General features: G+C 36.8%; 2 protein-coding genes across 3 annotated transcripts in view; one reads left to right on the forward strand and one right to left on the reverse strand.

The window, feature by feature from the left end:
- The first annotated feature begins 3,536 nt into the window (after window positions 1-3,536).
- Window positions 3,537-8,065, forward strand: GJB7 (gap junction protein beta 7). The gene is made up of 2 exons (XM_026666507.2): window positions 3,537-3,664; window positions 6,625-8,065. Exon 2 carries the CDS (start codon window positions 6,652-6,654, stop codon window positions 7,429-7,431), a length of 780 nt encoding a protein of 259 aa, XP_026522292.1. The 5' UTR covers window positions 3,537-3,664; window positions 6,625-6,651; the 3' UTR covers window positions 7,432-8,065.
- A 3,204-nt stretch (window positions 8,066-11,269) lies between these two features.
- The window catches only part of ZNF292 (zinc finger protein 292), a 33,599-nt gene continuing 24,821 nt past the window's right edge, over window positions 11,270-20,047 (reverse strand). For both annotated transcript variants that reach the window (XM_087943816.1, XM_026666536.2), the window contains exon 8: window positions 11,270-19,311. In XM_087943816.1, coding sequence (XP_087799942.1) covers window positions 12,196-19,311 — 7,116 coding nt within the window. In that variant the 3' untranslated portion in view covers window positions 11,270-12,195. The remainder of the gene's footprint in view (window positions 19,312-20,047) is intronic.

Raw genomic sequence — 20,047 nt, forward strand, 5'->3', positions numbered from 1 at the left:
TCAATATTTAACTCACAGCGCATCATCTGCTCTACTAGCAGTTATTGTTGTGGCAACAGCTTTTATAATGAATCTTACTGAAGAAAACAAAGAGGATGTTAGTAGGATAATAAATCTTACAAATTCATATACATCAACGAATCCTATAATTGCCAGGTTCTACAGCTCAACACTGATTTGGGTCAAAGGTGGATGTCCAATACATCTGGTGGAACCAGGTTGGGGAAAACTACAGAACATGCTGAATTTGTCAACATGAGCCACTGACATACCTATTAAAGTTGTGTATGTGTGTGTGTGTGTGTCCTGAGTCAAGTATTTTTCATAAGACACAATAGAAGTGGATGTTTACATCTCAGAATTAAATATCTGATAAAAAGTAAAAAAAATTGCTATTTCTGTGTTGAATTGAATTGGCATCCTCCCGTCTCAAGAGACAATGGTATCGTGCTCAGGGGTGGGATACGACCGGTGTAACTACCGGTTCGGTGATTTTACATTTTACACTGCGTGCACGTGTATATCATCATCAGCTAGCTGCCTGGACAGCTGAGCAGCACTGTGCGTGGATGCGCAGTGGTTGAAAAAACACTTTTTTCCTGCTTTTTCAACTGCAGTTGTGTTGCGCAAAGCAGCTGCGGTTGAAAAAGCAGGAAATAAAGGTCAGGTAAGAGCCCAGGAGGGTGGGTGGGTGAGCCAAAACAGCAGCAGACATAGAACCAGTTCTATGTATGCTCTCTGTCTATTGCTCTTCAGAGCAACTGGTTCTACAGAGGTGGACAGAACCAGTAGAATCCCGCCCCTAATCGTGCTATAAAACCGGTAACTGTCACTTCCAGTGTTGTTTCAATACTGTATGCAAGGCTGGAGTGCTCAATTATATTTAAGGATATGCACAAACAGGTAGAGCACGAGGCCGGGTAATTTAATATGGAGGATAAACTGTTTACCCAAGCAGCAGATCCCCTCTCTCCATGTCACTGAAATAGTCTAATGGAACGGCAGAGTGGATACGCTTAGTTCCAGCTGCGTCACAGGAGTTACCAGAACGTGATTGTACACAGTCATGAACTGCTTCCGGGACTCCGGCTCCGGATTTTGCCTCGAGGTTGACTCCTGAAACCTTTTCCAATAATAGGTATATCCACAAGGCAGTAGAGGTTTGAAATCAGAGTTTCCCTTCTCCTAGAAGATGGTTCTACTGTTTTATCTGCCGTTGGGGCATAAAGCCCTCTTCCGCCTTCAAAACTGTAACCCTGGAAAGGGGCCTTTATGAGATGCTACCAGCCAGGCCAGCTGGACCAAGGTTTTGTAAGGAGGTATTACTCCTCCAGCACTTCTCCTCACTCCAGGATGCCCGGTTCGGCTCCATTTCTGTGTTACCGACTGTGGAAAGAAGCATTGAATTCAATTGCCTGGCTTGCTTTGGTAAATAAAGATTAAAACAAATGAGTCACTGATTAAATAATAGGAAGAAAACGATAAAGATCACTTTAAATATCACAGTAGACAAACAGTGTTTTGTTCCATTTGTTTTTGTATAATTTTGATTCATTTTCATATATCTTTACATTGAATAAAACTACAGGGCAGAAAGTATACCACAAAGCCAGAACTATTACTCAGAGCAGAGGTCTGTCAGCCAGCTAAGAATATAAATGACAGAAATACAGAGCAGTTCATTTATCAGTTCAATACTAACAGCAGTTCCTTTAGTGACCGTTTGAAGTTACAATGGCACTGAAAAAAGTGACATGATCATTTTTCACATTCATGACCTTTGCAACATCCTCATGGTCACATAATCAAAATTTAAATGCTTGGCAATTGACTCGTATTTATGACAGCTGCAGTGTCCCGGAGTTATGTGATCCCTTTTTGCAACCTTCTGACAAGCAAAGTCAATGGGGAAGCCAGATTCACTTAACAGCTGTGTTACTAACTTAATAACTGCAGCAATTCACTTAACAACAGTTGCAAGAAAGGTCATAAAATGAGGCAAAATTCACTTAACAAATGCCTCAGCAGCAGAAATTTTGTGCTCAATTGTGGTTGCAAGTTCAGGTCTACCTGCATGTTATTTAGTTTACATCCCATATTAATGCTTTTGAGATACACATTGTTTGGATAGCCTCTAGCCATAAGGCTGAACCCAAACTTTAGGATCACTCATTATACTCAACCAGGGGTCTGCAACCTTAAACACTCAAAGAGCCATTTGGATCCGTTTCCCACAGAAAAGAAACACCAGGAGCCAATAATTTAACAACTGGTGTGACTGGTGGGCCAACTCAACATCACTCACTCCCACCTAGTCACCTCCTGCTCCGAAATATGGAGCAAGTTTCCATCCCCTGCCATCACCCCTTATTTTTTCAGGCCAGGCGAGGAGTGATGGGGAGGGAAGGGGAAGGGCCAGCCAATAGTGGGATCAGCTGACAGGGAGCTGCAGCAGAGGGCTGAAAGAGCCGCACGTGGCTCCAGAGTTGCAGGTTGCAGACCCCCTGCACTAAACCATATTGTGAATTGGTTTTTGTTACAAAAAACACTTGTATATAAATCATTATTTGTTGTTTAGTATAATGCATGAATCAGCTAATTGTGGCTTATTTAACAAACCATGATAAAACACATTGAAGTTCAATTTTCCAATGACTGGTCCCTAGAAACCTACTGACTACTAGTGACACTAAGTCATTAACTATAGAGATAGCTGAAGGACTCTGCGTTTTTATCACCTGTTCTTGCCTAAAAGGCTTACTTTCCATGTGTTACATTATTGGTTAGGTTGGTATTTTTTTCAGGGTTTCCATCACTTTCATCCCCTCTCAGTTCATTTATTTTTCATCATTGGAGGCTTTCAAGAAAAGACTGGACAGCCACTTGTCAGAAATTGTATAGGGTCTCCTGCTTGAACGAGGGGTTGAACTAGATGACCTACAGGGTCCCTTCCAACTCTGTTATTCTGTATTAAGTGGAAGATTCCAATTGGTGTTACCTCAACATTTATGCGATGCAAAATAGAATACAATTAAGTAAGTTAGAATATGACATTGCAGAACGAAAACTTTTGTACTTGAAAATTGAGCATAATAAAGATACCACAACATTGTCCCTCACTATGGATTTTTTATAGAATTAAAACAAAACATGGGAGATTAGCAGCCGAATAACCTGCCACATTATACTGCAAAGCTAGATTTGGATCCTGCTGCCTTTCTTCCAACAAGTTCAGAATATTTTGCTCAACTTTCTTACATGCCTTTGTGAGATATTTTTGTCTGCACTGGCTTCTCTTCACCAAAAGAGGTCATTATTTATTGAGAATAAGTCAATAAGTCCAAGTCTGGCAGTAGTTGTCTCTCAGCTACTCTTTACCTCAGGTATTTCCAAGCTAAGTGTCAGCTCTGTCCACACTAATATTATTTTGAAAATGAAAGAAAACAGCAGATGAGGAACTATTGTGCCGTCCAATAAAAGACAGGCTAGGTTTCTCTTTTGAATTATATATTAGAAGAAATGATCAGGTTGCACTTACGTGGATTGCACTGCCTAGGAAACCACCCGACTCCATTTTCAAGGCTGGTGACTTTCTGGGAAATGAAAGATGAATTTTTAATGCTCCTGATTTCTGCTGTGTTGACAACCACTTGCCACTCTGAAGGTAAGTATGTTTTCTAGAGATCTTAAGGAATATGTAGATGTGTTCTTCTAAAATGGGATGTAAGTAATAGAATACCATCTTTGTGGTTAGATTGGTGGATTGTAATTGTGCTAAGCTTGGTGGCCCATAGTCAGTCAAAACAGCTTAGAATCTAAGTAAATAAAAAACAAAAACATTGTTCAGTTGATAAGAGGTGATTGTTTATTGATTTGAGATTCTAAATAACTTTGAGTTTGTGTCTTTCCTCCCTCTCCCCCTTTTACTGTACTTTAAATTTTTGTTCTGATCATTCTTTAAAAATGCATTTTAGCATTGGTTGAAATGGCACATTAGTATTTGTTGTTCTGTAGTCTGGAGAGCCTTTTAAATCTCACTAAAGACTCTTTCCAACAAATAAAGCAGATTTCAAGCAGAGTTGACTCTTCAAACACAGTCTCATATGGAGGGCACTGAAGTATCAAATTGTATGGTGATCAAGGCATGAGTTATTGTTGGCAAGACTTCATGTTCTGAGTAGGGCCATAATTGATTCATCAGCTGGGCAAAGATCTCTTTAGTCATGACCTCAATCTGGTGCTCAAGCAGGACCCTAAGTTACAGACTGGGGGACCACAATACCACAATGAGAAGCCACAGGAGCTGTTGTTACCAGATAGCCAGGCTATTCCTGGATGAAGAATTTTGCTTGGGTTTATGCTGAGATTTTTTTTCTTCTCATCCAGTTCCTTACAACTTCCAAGAGTCACCTCAAGACCTCTATAACATCTTCAACCTGGCCTGTGTGGTGATGAACAATTGACTATCATCACCATGTTGATGTCCCTTCATCTCAAACTAACAGGCTTTCCAACTATAAATGTCCAATAACACTGAGGAAAGGACCAAATTGGGTGGTACTCCACATTGGAAAAACAAGGGCTTGATCTTTCCTCTCCCAGAGCTATCAGTTGGAACCATTTGCTCTGTGGTAAAACTAATGCAAGACAATGTCCCAACTCTCAACCCCTCGAGATGTGAGAGACTGTGGGAAAGGCAGTGGTGAGGTTCAGTGGTGCAAGAAGTGGTAGCTCAGTCCAGAAGTGGGGGCTATAGGAAGGAAGGATTTCAAAGAGACTCTGCTTAAATTGGTTTGCTATAAGATTTCCTGGACACTTGCTTTTACAGTTTTAAAGATTGTGTTTTTACTCTAATTGGCATTAAAGATCCCTTCCTGGAATTCACATGGCTCATTTCTTGACTGCCAGCTATGTGTAGTTTGACTTAAGGTGCTCCAGAAGAACACCATGATTAAATGAGCAATGATAAGGTCTCATTTGGAACAGGAAGTCCTACCTCTCCCATCCAGTTCTCAGCAGTGGTCATTCACCAGAGCAACAGGTCCTGGTTCTGTCCCAGTAGCAATAGCAATAGCACTTAGACTTATATTCCTCTATGTCAGGGGTGTCAAACTCGTGTCATCACAGCATCGTCATGTGATATATGGTGACTTTATAGCCTTTCGCTAAACTGGACATGGGTGTAACCAGTATGTGATGCATCTGGGCCACAGGGTGCAAGTTTGACAGCCCTGCTCTAAGTGGTTTACAAAGACAGCATATTGCCTCCAACAATCTGGGTCCTCATTTTACTGACCTTGGCAGGATGGGAGGCTGTGACAACCTACCAACTGTCAACTATGAGTGAAAGGAGCCCATTGCTATAATATCTCAAAGGTTTTAAGCAATGACACAATCAATCATGTAGCTTGATTCTTTTCTGCCCTTATTTGTTTAAAATGGGTTAGATTGGAAAGATTTGGAAAGTGCTTCAAAAGCTCATCTTTTCCCTGAAGCTTGGAAGCTGTTTCTACTAACTCGGTTGAGAGGCAAAAACATCAACATGGTAGTTGGTATAATAGCACCTGACATCTTTAAATTCTTGCATCTTGAACCATTCTCACTATTCAGAGGCTTGACATGACTCTATGTCATTTTTATATAATGTAAAATTTACAAGTAGTCCTTGTTTACTGCAATTGGGACCAGCAACTCAGTCATTTAAGTGAAGTGCCACTAAGTGAAATCATGACTGTGCTTACAATCTTACTTCAGCTTTCCTCTGCTTTACAGACCTGTAAAGATGATAAACGTGAGGATTGCTTGCAAAGTTACTTTTTCATCACTGTCATATCTGTGAAAGGTCATTTATACAAGGCAATTGCTAAACAAGGACAGCCTGTACCACCACCTGCTTTATCTAAACACATGGCCACACATATTTAGCCACTGAGAATTATTTAAGATAATGCACTTTAACTTAAAAAATAGGATTAAAATTTAAAATGTATCAGTTGCATTTTACATTAGCAAAAATACAAGAGTAAAAATGCAGTTTTTTATTACTGGATAATGCAAGGAGAGCACAATGTAGAGATAAAGTGCTATTAAATGAGAGAACAGCACCCTCTAGTAGCAAAAGAGCAGAATTAAAATTAAATGTTAAATTCTCGAGGCAAATTTCTCAAGGGAAAAAAATAGCCCAGTTGCCTTTTGAAAAAGCACCTTTGAGCAGAATTAAAAGTTGGTCTCTGGTAGCTACCCAACTTATTTCCCTCAAATACCATTTGTTATTTAAACAGTGGCATTTCCTCTAGTGCAAACTTCCCTCGATTTTATGTAACGTTTACATCCAGGAATCAACCCATACCCACTCATTCTGCCTGTTTCATAGTTACTGTTATTATACACACACCATCTAGATCTTGTCTTGTACACAACCAAATTCTTTAGTTCTCCGATCTTGACTCAAGAGATTCTAATACTTGAAATTCCTACATACTACTTTGCTTTTTAAATGTTGAAAAATCTACCTATTAAACCTAATTCCCATTTTGGCTATATTCTTTATATTCTGTATCTACCTCCTGTATATATTATTTGCTTAGAGGACATGTACATACTACATATTTTGTTTTGTTACAGTTTCTTGGCCTTCTTGAAGGAGAAACTATGAGCTGGGGATTCCTGCGCGATATTTTAAGTGGTGTAAATAAATACTCAACAGAAATCGGCAGAGTCTGGCTGGCTATTGTGTTTATATTTCGCCTCCTTGTCTACGTTGTAGCTGCCGAACATGTCTGGAAAGATGAACAGAAGGAGTTTGAGTGTAACATCAGACAACCTGGTTGTGCAAATGTCTGCTTTGACCATTTCTTCCCAATTTCCCAAGTCAGGCTTTGGGCCCTGCAACTGATCATGGTTTCTACGCCATCACTTCTAGTTGTTCTCCATGTTGCTTATCGAGAAAGTAGGGAAAAGAGACACCAAACAAAGCTGTATAAGGATCTGAAAAGTATTGATGGGGGATTGCTCTGCACCTATCTCATCAGCCTCCTTTCCAAAATTGGATTTGAAATAGGTTTCCTCTACTTGTTTTACAAGATATATGGAGGATTTGATGTACCCCGCCTTGTGCAATGTGACATGAGTCCTTGTCCTAACACAGTTGATTGCTACATATCGAAGCCTACTGAGAAGAAAATTTTCCTGTACATTGTGGTGGTGACATCCTGTTTGTGCATAGCCTTAAATATAATTGAATTCAGCTATTTGATTTTCAAATACTCAATCAAATGCTGCTTCAGGAATCGCATCAAGAAAGTCCAAAACTCCAAAAGTGAACATAAAAAAACAAATTATATGGCTCACAATGGTACCACTGTGTCTCTTGACCAAGATTCACCCAGTATCCAAGGAGATGAAAAATATTTGGGTCACTTTCAACTATAACGAATAAAATAGCACTCAATTTATTTTAATAATGTTAACAATAGTTTTTCAGATAATAAGAGTCTGATTATTTTAACCAACATGCTCCGTATTTAGTTTTTTCCACATATGAATAAGGTTCATAAAATTTGCATCTCTTGGAATCTCCTTCTGAGGGATTCATAAGCATTGATATTTCTGATACAGATAATGCTACCTTAACTGTTGATGTTTTGGTGCGATTCTTTCAAAACATCTATTTTCATTCTTGATTTTTTTTTTCCAACCAAAGGGATAGTAATTTAACTTTCTCCATTCTGGCAACTACCAGAAATCCAACCTGGCAAGGCCAAAGGAATCACTGGAAACCTAGGAAAATTGTTGTATTCTATTAAGAGAAACCCTTTAGGTCATCATGTCATGAAAAACTATGCCTAATGATGGGAAACTTATTTTTTTTCCCCCTTTTCCCCAAACATGCAACATTTTAGTTTGTTTAGACATTTAATTGTATTAGTTTTCACTTAGTTTTCCTGCTGCAGTTATATACTTGTTCTGTGCATTATTAGCTGTGTATAATTTTAAAGTACTGTGTTAAGTGTGTGTGCCTTTTTTTCTGTCATCTGTTCTTGTAAGTTCCTCACCCTATCATTGCTTTACTGGTCTCTGTGTATAATTTATGTATAAATTTTTAGATTTAAAGGCCACCCAACTCCAAAGTGACTTTGGGTTTACATTTTAAAAGAATAGAAAAATGAAGATAAAATGCTCATATATCTCTAGACAAGCTATAAAAAACATACCAGACAGGAATTCAGCAGTCACTCTATCCCACCAAGGGCAGGAAAAACAGCCACATTCTGAAAGATTTACAGAAAAGATGGAAGCCACATAGATCTCATTTGTATCATGTGGTGTTCTAGTGGGCAAATGCCAGAACTTAAAAGCCATTTTTGGGGTCTTGATAGATGGCAGGTGGTGGTAGGTGAAACACATCAGTTCTGCTACTTTTAATGGACAGGCATACATCTGCTTTTGTAGGTGATAAACAGCATCTTGAGTTGTACTCAGAGGTTTATTGGCAACCAGTGAAGTTTGCAAGGTAATGATATCATGCAGGAAGACTGAGGCAGGCCAATCATTGCTTGTGCTACTGAATTCTGGACCAGCTAACTTTCATGTGATCTTCAAGAGCAGCCCCATGTGCAGCATAATACAGTAGTCCAACTATTAGGTTATTGGTCTGGGGACCCTCCTGATCCCCCCCTTAAAATTTCTACTTCAGGGCAGCACCCCGCTGTCACATGACGTATTATGACTTTTACCCCCTTCGCTAAAATGGGGTGGGCATGAGCAGTGCATGACAAATCCAGCCTGTGGGCTGTGAGTATGACACCCCTGCTCTACTTGGAGGGTCAAAACTGTACTTTATGGAAAGAACACAGCCTCTTCTTTTTACATGTATATTTTTACATTTATAGCTGTCCAGAAATTTTTTAAAAAATTCTCCCAATACAGGCTTAGCCAAAACAATACAATTATTTTTTCAATCATTACTTCACCTTAATACATTTTTAATTATTGGAACATTAGTACTATTTAGGAGTTGCCAATAAAAGAAACAGACTTGATATATTTTTTTGCCATTTTTCAAGCTACAGATTTTGCACTTGAAAAATTGCTCTTTGCTATTAAATTCCAGGAAAACTAAAACCACAAGTCATTGCTGTAACATAAAAGTAACACCACATATTTGTGTTATATTGTATATATATTTTAAAATTCTTATTGCTTTCGGTATACTATAGACTTAAGAAATTGGGCGCAATAAATTTAAGCAAGAAGCAGGTGAACCTTTCTATATTTCAGATAATTTTCCTCATAGAGTTTCTCTATGGTATTTGTGAATATTCAGATGAGATGTTTGCTCACATAAATGCTGAATGGATGTTTGTATAGGCTATTTTAGTACTCAATCCTGGTTCAAATCTGTCCTGTCTCCCTCTGTAAAGAATACTGGTATATGTTGGAAATCAGCCTTCACCCAAGCAGATAAACTATTTCCAAATCTGTTTTTCATTGGGCATGCAAGAATGATACTAGGGGCAAAACGTTATACGAAAGCACATTTTAACTCAGGCTTTATGCAAGGTATCAGTTCCAATGGGAAACAGACAAACATTTATTTTTTGGAGATACACTGTTAACAACCCACTTTTACTGGAAATTCTTAGATGACTTTTATTTGTATGCTACAATGATTTTTACAATATTCCGAAATCAGCTCCAGATCCTCCTCAAATATCTCCACTACTATTTGAAATGTTTTGTTAAGGCATTTATTTCATTGTTATTGACCTAGATGCTATAAACTATTGGGGGATGAGGATGAAGTACCTACTGATTGCCAATACAGTATTATTTACCTATTCTGTTTAGTTTTTCATCTGGATTCCTGGTTAACATACTAAATGCTGTGAGTCTTCATGCTAAACATTGAAAGAGGGCTTTTTATTGAATAGCTGTAGACACTGGACAGAAATCCTACAATAACAAATCCTACATTTGCACCACTATTGAAAGGAAAAAATGTTTCCAGGAAAACCAATATGCATTCACCTAGGGTACAAAAGCAAGCTTTGGCATTATCCACCATCCATATTGCACAATATAAAAAGGCTGATGATTAGTGTGTGTGTGTATTTGTGTAGGGAATGCACAACATATGAACCTTTAAAGGGATTCAGGTGTTAAGCATCCTCATGAAGCAATAAAAAGGAAGACTTCACAACAATGTAGTATTCTGTGGCTGGCTATAGAGTGAAGTGAAATATCAGTGGTTTTGAAAAGAAGCAGTTTGCCAGTATTTAGCGTTTACATTCAAACTGCACAAATAATGTTTAAAATATTTAAAAATGAGAACCTTGAAAGATAACATACCTTACATACAGTTTTCTTCCTTCAGTCTTTCATACCAACTTGATATTATATTACTTTAGGCATGCATTTTATATGAAAAGAAAATTGTACTAATTATATTCATATTCATACAAGAACACAGAAACAGCCCTCAGTCTGAACTGGAATGTTTACTGCTACTATGCAGGAGTACAGAACACCAGCTTCTTAGTAACAGTTAAAGGTATTGTATCAGAAACCAGGAGACTGAATTTCAGTCCTGCCCTACGCATGAGGCAAGCTGTGTGACTTTGGACCATTCCCTCTCTATCAGTCCCAGGAGGAAGGTAAAGGGCAAACCATTTCTGCAAGTCTTGCCAAGGAAGAAAGTCAGGATTTAAGACTGACACAAAGACAAAAAGAAAAAAGAAAAAGCACCAGTGCTGTGGAGTAAGGAAGAAGAAAAGTTATAGTTTATCATTCTGACCTGTATATGAGAAACAATTGTGTGTTTCTTTCCTTATCCTTCTGGTACAGACGACTATGTGATACTAAAATGTGGCCTATTTTCAATCTCAAAATATGACCCATGTGGCAGGATGAGGGAAGAGACTGGCAGCTATAACTAAAGATTTTTTTCTATTAAACATCATGCTCCGTGCAGTTATTAACTAGTACACTAGTAGCCACAAATATTTCAATGGATAAATAGTAGGCAAGAAGAAATTTAGTTCCAGTTGCAACTGGGAATAAACAAACTGTCTTGTCTCTTCTGAAGATCTTCTATTTTTTAGCACTTTTTACATTTTAATGCTACCTTGAACACATATTGCAAATATAAAGGTGGTAAATTTCAAAATTCATTCTTTAGAAAGCACTGTCTACAAAGCAGTGCTATAGAAGTTACTCTATACACCAATCAAAAATTTCAAACGGAAAAGGATTTTTGTACGATAAAATGTAAAAAACAAGAAATGAAATGTGATTTTATTTAAGGCAATACTGGGCTACTTCACAAATCACCACCTCAAATATATACACTGCTCCACACTACTAATTTTCTAGCACATTCACGATGGATTGTTTAATACCAAATGGTGTTTAAATTTTCATTGCCAGCAAAGTATTTAAATTTTACATTTCCATCATTTTATGGAAGTGGAAGTTTTCGATCTGATTAAAAGCAATGCATATGCAGTTGTAGGAAAACTTTTGAGTTCGCTACATATGAATACTATCCAATAATATTGGACACTTGCAGTTACAAATACAACTGTGTCAGTATGTATTTTAACCATTTAAATGTGATATGGTAACTTTTTCTCCTATACACACAGTTTAGGCAAAATAAATTGGATATGGTAAACTCACCTATTGTAGTTTTTACTTCAAAAGGATTTAAGTTTAAAATAACATTTTAAAAACTGGATCACTTTGTTACAAATTAAAATTCTGAATATAAATGTGTCATTTAATATTTCAGACTTACAGACTGCCATTTGCAGCAAATGATTTACAATAATAAATATATACAAAAATGTATCTACAAATAAAAAGTACTGTTATATATGAGCAGTGACCCGGCGAAAGATACCACAGACAATTCACAAAGATTTCAGTTATGGAAAAGGACAAATTTTGATAAAAAATTGAGGTTTTGTTCAATTATTTACAAAACTGAAACAATGATTCTGTTCCAAGTCCCATAGGGATAAAAATTAAATTTACATGACAACTGTCATGATCTTGCTAGGTTAAATCACTTCAAAAAAAAAAAACACTTTAAGAAATAGCATCATGCTCAATGGCTTCCTACTCAAAATAAAAAAAAAAGTGATACAGATATACATGAATGATCAGAACAAGGAGCCTGCTCATATTACCTGATTATTTTGTAACCTCTAGTTTCGCTTCCCAGTGTCCATCAAGTCTTATCAGACTGACAATAGGTTTCATTTCCTGAAGCTGCTTCAATACACGCTCAGTGCAATCTTTAAAAGTCTTATCTAAAACTATTTTTACAGTACCACTACACTGAAATTGTGATGGATTAGCAAACTGTACACGAGTTTCACTTTCTGAACATGATCGCGTTCTCACAACAGAGTTCTTTTCATTAGACTTTCTTGAGTTAGAATGAGAACGTTTTCTGGTTCCACAATTATTATAACCCCCCCTTTCTGTGTTTTTCTTCTGCTTCACTGCAGATTCTTCAAGGAACTTGAGGAAAGATACTTCAAATCCCATGGGCTTAAATGAACTCCAATCAAAAGTAGAAGACTGTTCTTCAACAGTTTGAATAGCAACAGCACTTTCTTGTTCTCTATGTACACTGCTTAATTCAACAGCCAAGATTTCTTCCTGCTTTTCAACTTTTCTCTTTTTACTTTGGGATAGATTTTTTTCTTTGTTTAGTCTTTTAAAATTACTGCTTAAGCTTTGCTTTTCTAAAAGGGAAGAACTAGTTTCCTGACAGTCATTATTTACATCAGAAGAGGCCTTTAAGTGGTTTTCTGAACTTGCTAGATCCTCATTAATAAGTTTGGTAATAAACAATTCTGCAAGCTCATCCACTTCATCCTTCTCAGTCTTTTCTGGCTCTTTTGGCATCACCTGTGGAGACAATCTCAAATCCTCACAAGTGTCTGGCAAGGGTGGCTGCACTTCTTTTACATCACAAACCTTGTCTTCAGTTGCTTTGTTTTGTGAGAAAACCTCTTCTCCTGAAGGTTTTGCATGCTTATTTGAGACAACCAAGAGATCCCGATGTTGTAAAATAAATGCTTTAGATAATTTATGACATTTATAGTGCCGAATTACATTATTCTCACTTGTAACAACTGATGAACAACCTTTTATCATACATGGATATTGTACAATAAATTTGTTGCTGCATTCAGATAATGCATCATCTTTTGTCTTTACTGAATAAATATACTTTCCACATTTTAAAGAATATGTTTGATTTCCATCAATTTGCCCTAGTTGGAAGTTTCTCTCTTCTACACTTATTGCTTTTCTTCGCTTGGTTCTAAATGATATTCTGTTTCCATGTTTTCCTGTCCTGTATTTTAATCCTTTGCGTTTAATTTTCATGATTTTCTCCTGATTAGCTTTAATTGATATATTTTCCTGACCCGGTGTCAGGAATCGCCTAGGTCTTATTAAATGATCTTTATGCCTATCATTATGTTTATTAAAAATGTGCCTTAGAAGATTAGATCTTGTTGCATAAATACGATCGCAACCTTCACAATCACATTTGTACATGCAATCTTCTGTTTTGTTCTGCTTTATTTTTAAGTCATGATCTGTCTCAAGGTGAGTAATATAATTAACATATGTTGTAAATGATGATTTACATTCAGATTGATCACAGGGGAACCTTCCAACATCCAAGGATGACTTCATACTACCAATTTCTTCAGGAGTCATCTCATGAAGTTTCATATAGTGCTGAATAAGATTAGTAACTTCTTGAAATATCCTAGAGCAATTTCTTACTTCACATCTGAACTCTTTCACAGTTTCACTTGCATCACTCTCCTCTTCCTTATGAGACTCTTCTTCTTTACTTGGTTCACTTTCTTCTTCTGCCTCCAAAGAGAATAATGGCAGGTCAGATTTATGTACAGCTTGATAGTGCAGAATCAAATTCTGTTGTATTGTAAAAGCTGCACAACACCCTTGATGCACACATTTGTAAGGTCTATAAGGATTGTAACTAGTGGGCAATTCCACAGGCTTGGGAATTGGCTTTTTGTTCTTTTTTTCTTCTTCTTTCCTATGCCTTCTGATCTTACGTAATTTGGGCTGCACCTGATTATTATTAAGTATGGATATATTATGAATTTCCAGAGAAACTGGAACTATTTGGGAGGGTTTTTCTAATTTTTCAGATTTATCAGAAATATTTTCTGATATTGCTGCTTCTGATATCAATCTTTCTTGAACCTTCATAGATTCTATGACTGGTTCTTTCTTTAGATCAAGCTCCTTAGTCAAGTGTGACTCTCTTTTGCTTTCTATTAACACATATGGCACGTTTCTTATTTCATTAGGTCTTGGTAACACATTTAGGGTTTTGCTTTGGGATCGGCGTCCATAAGGCCTTTTTAGCTTTAATTTTACCATTTCCTCTGTTGTAAAATGATGTACCAGCTGGCAGTGTGCCCGGAGGTTAGAATTTCTTGTAAATGTTTTGGGACAGTTAGCAACAACACACTTAAACGGAGCATACTTTAACTGGTGTTTCTTAATTTCAAGAATCATTTCTGCAGTGTACTGATGTATTTTGCTATAGTGTTTAAATAATGCATCCTTTGTCATGGCACTATAATTACAACCCGGAGCCTGGCACGTAAATGGCTTATGAACTTTTTCAACAAACACAGGATGCGTTTCTGAAGCTGTCTGGACAAGAGATGTTGTCTCAGGTGTTACACTTGGAATAAGGACTTGTGGCATTAATGTATTTGCTGGAAGACAATGAGATATATTATCGAGTACTTGATTTGATGTTTCACTTTCTAAATTCAGCTTTTTCAAGCCTTCTAAAATTCCCATAAGTTGAATATCATCTTTATGAGAGGCTTCAGACTCATGACTTTTGGCAAGGGCGATATTCTGTGTATGTGTAGAATCAGGTTTAAGGAGTTGTGCAGGGTTTTCAAAAATACATTGAGCAGTATTGTTTTGTGGGCTCCGTATTGCTTCAATGGATATCTCTTGAATTTCACTTTTAACTTCTATCTTCTGAGAATTCATAGCTGTTTTAATTATTTCAAGAGTTTTCTCAAAGTTCTGAACAACGTTATCTTTTGAAATCTCAAAATTGGACTTCTCTGGAATGCAACATTCCAGAGTAACCTGAGGATCATCATTTTCATTTTTCAATGGCAAGGAAACAATTTCTACAGGATTTTCTTCACCTGACTTTATGTTTTCTTTGATATCTGCTGTTAATCCACTGTTAACATTACTTAATTTCTTTGTAAGATTTTCCACTAACCCTTGAGTTTCACTATTTGCTATTACATTTGACTGAAAATTTTCTGCTGTTGCTTGCATATTCTCTTCAACATTTCTAGTGATAAGCCCTAAACCTGCTAAATCATTAACTACCAACTTTTGTGAAATGTGAGGTACAACCAATGGGACAGGTGTTTTCTTCTTTTTCTTTGAACCACTATTCTCTTTTTTAGTCAAACTACATACTTCTGAATTTTTGATGCTACTTATGACTGAAACACGAGGAAAACTGTTTCCCAAATTATGTGTTGTGGCAGCAGAATTAGGAACCAGATGGGGGCACAAGCCATTTTCAATAGTCTTAAGTATTAAATCATCTGAAAACACAGGTAAACTGTTGCATTCTTCTGATGAAATTTTGGTGTTAAGTGTTCTGTTTTGGTCTGTGAACAAGGTAGATGGGTTGCAATTTGTTGGTAATGAAGGTGATATGCCTGGATTTGGTAAAACTGTTGTATTTATTTGTGTAGTACTAGTAACACAACTGGTAGTAATGATATGTGGTAATGTATCTGCAGAATCAAAAGTGCTTGGAATTCCTGCAGTTTCCAAAGCTTGTTTGATAATTTCATTTCCTTCCTCATTTTCACTTGGATTAAAACTTGTCATGTTCGTCCGTGGAAACAAATTCTGCAAAATGGCAGTTGGTCGATTTTCATTAGCAAGCAGCTGTAAAAATGATGGTTCCTTAAAACATGCATCTGGATTGTAAGTTGACTCCTGTTGCTGTTGTAAGCTTAAAGCATTTGAAGAAAGAATCATACTTGCAAGTAGGGAGGATTGTCCATTAAGCTGTAGAACTTCAGGGGAAATTTCAGATTCATCCAAAGGTTTGCAATAGGATCGTTTAGACAGATGACCACCAAGTGATCTAGGATTGGAAAAAACCCTGTAACATCTACTACAAATAAATTTGCCATCCCTGATAATTGCTGGCCATTTTGCCCGCTTATTATGCTTTGGCTTTTTGTCTTTTCCATCTGTACCTCGCCTACGATCCTTTTTTGTTTTTCCTGATATAACAGGCTGTGCAGTGGTTTCACCGAAGTTACTTTCGTTATTTATTTGTGAAGGAAAGAGTATGTCAACACTTTCCTCTTTTGAAAACGAATTTGTATTTCCTTCTAGTTGGGAGGAAAAATGATTGGCATTCTCCATTTGTGAGAAGACAGAACTCGGACTATTGTGAGCTGGGGAAGGAAAAAGAGAAATGAGCCCATTTTCTGCTGGCAAAGGAAGAAAAGGATCAGAACCACTGTCAATGTTCAGAGGCATAACTGGCTTTTCTAAATCATCCATCTGTGAAGGTAAAGTTGCACTGGACATACTTGCCAACTGAGAGCTTAAAGCGTTTTCTGATTCATTTTTAATATGAGAAGAAAGACCAACATTTTCCACTATTGGTAATAATGAGTTAGTTGTATTTTCCAAACGTGTTGGAAAAAGAACATTTGACAGTTGCTGCAGCTGACTTGTACAAGTAGGATTTAAGATGGTCTTGGTTTGTGGAGGAAAAGCATCATTAGCAGGAGTAGATACTTGCGATGATAAAAAATAAGCTGGTTTGTTATCATTTGGCAGGTTTTGCGAACTTATTTTTTTACTCTTCTTATTCTTCCACTGTATTTTAAATTCAGCATATTGATCAGGATGTGCTGTCTTCATATGCTTTCCAATGCTCTGAGAAGAATTGTAGATTCGCGTGCATCCTTCAACCTGGCAAGTAAACCCCTGAACTGGAGCTGCCAATGGTACAACGGGTAAAAAAGTAGTGCCTACAAAGTTCTGGGTAGAAGAAGCAAGTGGAACTTCTAAATTCTTCAGAGGCTGATTATAGAGATTGGCAACTGGCCTAACGCTCTCTTCAAGCTGAGGCTTTGGAGAAAGCAAATTCTGACACTCTAACTGATTTTGTGTGCTGAATGACATATGGCTACTCTCTTTTTCTTGGCTTTTTGTTGCAAGAGCATCAGGTTCAAGCTTGGCTGAGTTCAGGGAAATGGTTTGAGGCTCACCAATACAACCATCTTCCTTCCCTTCATGGAAAACAGAAAGGTCCCTGCAAGTATCAACTCTTGAGCAAAACGGATGGATGACAGATGCACCAACATCTATGGCAGTATTTAGAGCAGGTAGTTTTCCTTTTTTTGCCATGTTCTCTCGAATTTTTTGGCCTAGAAGAGGTATCAAAACATTGCTGGCTGGACCTAACGATTCTGTTTTTGTTGCAGTAGTTAAATGTTGTTCCCCATTATCAACGGAGACTGAATTAGATTGCTCCAGAACACTGGTTGATAGTTTTGTACTTTCAGACTCAAGTGATTCATCATGGATATCATCTGTGATGTAATTTTCTACTTTGGCACAGTTATTTACATTATTGTCAGATGGTTGCACCAGCATCTCTTCTGGATGGACTTCTTCAGTATTTTCATTATTTTCTAAAGACTGGGAATAGTTACTATCACCATCAGACTGTAGTATTTTTTCAGATTTAGTGTGATCTTCAATATGCTTTTCTAATTCATTCTGTGAGTGATAAACTTTCCCACAACCTGCAAGTTTGCAGGTGAAAGTATTATAGTGCTGAGCTTCATGATCATAAAGCAAATATGCTTCTGAAAATACTCTCCCACATTTGGGAAACATGCATCTTGCCCTGAAGACTGGGTGTTCTTTTCTGTGACTCAAAAGTTCAGCATAACTGTTAAAACTAGCCTTACACTTAATTTGTATACAAATATAAGGTTTGATACCACAATGCATTTGTAAATGATCATTAAGATGGGTAACACTTACAAAATGTCGTCTACAGTACTGGCAAATTACTTTTTTGCTCTGCATTTCAAGAAAGCGTTTAGCCTCTTCATTATCTTTGTGACCTTTTACATGGGCAATCAAATTCTTGAAGTATTTAAAGCCTTTTTTACACAAGGTAACAGGGCAAGTAAACTCGTTGACAGGCAATGGCTTTTGAACTGGAATTACTTCTGGAATGTAAGGTTTGTCTTTGTCATAATTTTCATCATCTGAGCCATCGTTGTCATTAAAAACAATGAAGTCTGCCGCATAAAGACTGTTCTTTTTTATGTGTCGTTGTTCTTGCTTTACTAAGGTATTGTTCTTTTTGTTTATACCAGTGGTTGCTGTTTTGGGTGGCCTTCCTAATTTTCTCAGTGGTTTCATTGCAGCTAGTCTTTCCTTACTGGATTTCTTAACATGTAGTGTTACATGAGGAACAAAAGTTTCTTTAGAATTAAAATTTTGTGCACATATTGGACAACTATAAATCCCATCCTTGTAGTGTTTCTGTGCATGCCTGACTATTCTGTGTCCAAGAAATTCCTTATCACACAGCACACAATATTGCATGTATGCTTGCCAGTTCCTGAACCTAGCAGATATGAATCCCCTCTCCCTTAATTTTTTAATTTCTCTGTTTTTCTGTTTCTTATCTCTAATGCCTCTGAGCAAATTTGTAGCTTCATCGAAACATCCAGAAAGCCCATTTGCTGAAGTGTCTTTGTTCTCATCTTGACAGTCCTCTACCTTTTCATGCATTTCACTATCGTTCAGTTCATCTATTGAAGATACAATTGATGCCTCTTCTCCCATCAATGCTAGACACTGACGTTTCAGCATTTTCCAGTCCCAAAATTCTGGATCAAAAGGCCACTGAGTTTTTAATACCAGTAAAAGCTCACAGCGTAATGAATTTGGAATTGGAAGGTTTTCTTCATCATATTTCTGGTCAGGCTGATTATACAACATTTCTACGGCATAATATGCATCCACAGTAGGTTCAAGAAGAAATTCACTTAGTTGGCAAGCACGTTTAACTTCTAAATCATCAGGCAATAAGCAAGATATTGTCTTGCAAATGGAAATTTTGACTTCTGTATTCTCACTAGCCTCCAAGCGTAATGCTTTCACACAAAGTTCAATACAGGTTGCAAGACCAGCAGCATCAATCTGTAGAGCAAGAAACAGATTATATTGTAAATGTGATACCAGTTCCTAAATATAAAAATGCATGTATGCTTAGATTTTGATTTCAATTAATTTTGCATTAACTATAACATTAAGAATTCCCAGTGTTAATTACCTCAAAGGGGCAAATGTTAATTTCAGATTTTCATTTATTTTGGATTCATACTCATTCTAGTGTATGAATCCCAAATAAATCAAAATCTGAAATTAACATTTTTATGTAAAACATTAACTTCGTTATAAAAATATGCTTTTCAGCAAGGTCTTTGGCTTAGCAACAACATTTCATTTATGCATCACTACGAGCAAATGTCAATTTGAGATTGAGATTGAGTCAGTAATACTTGATTAAGGCAAATTCCACTCTTGAAATCCAAAAATCCAAACCTGGGTAAATTATCTAAATTTGTATAAAAATGGGTTTTCTTTGGGCCCATTATTCATCACAACAGGGACATTTAAATTAACTTAAAGATTACTATTTGTACTAAAATAGATTTGAAAATCTCCTAAATTATTCCTATTAAGATAAAATGGATGAAATTGCCAATAGATATAATTGATCATTCAAAGATCATTTAATGATATTGTTTTTATATCACAGATAGTCCTCAATTAAGACCATTCATTCAGCAACTGTTCAGAGTTATAATGGAGGTTATTTATGACTGGTTTGATAAGACTTTTAAGAGTCTTTAGATATAAAAGATTTGATAAG

This window comes from Notechis scutatus, chromosome 1 (assembly GCF_049901735.1).
Source record: "Notechis scutatus isolate UNSWTSFEM ecotype Mainland chromosome 1, rNotScu1.2, whole genome shotgun sequence".
NCBI classification, from domain to species: Eukaryota; Metazoa; Chordata; class Lepidosauria; order Squamata; family Elapidae; genus Notechis; species Notechis scutatus.

Excerpts from the sequence above, each read along its gene's own strand:
- GJB7 (XM_026666507.2), top strand. The coding sequence starts at position 6,652 with ATGAGCTGGGGATTCCTGCGCGATATTTTAAGTGGTGTAAATAAATAC.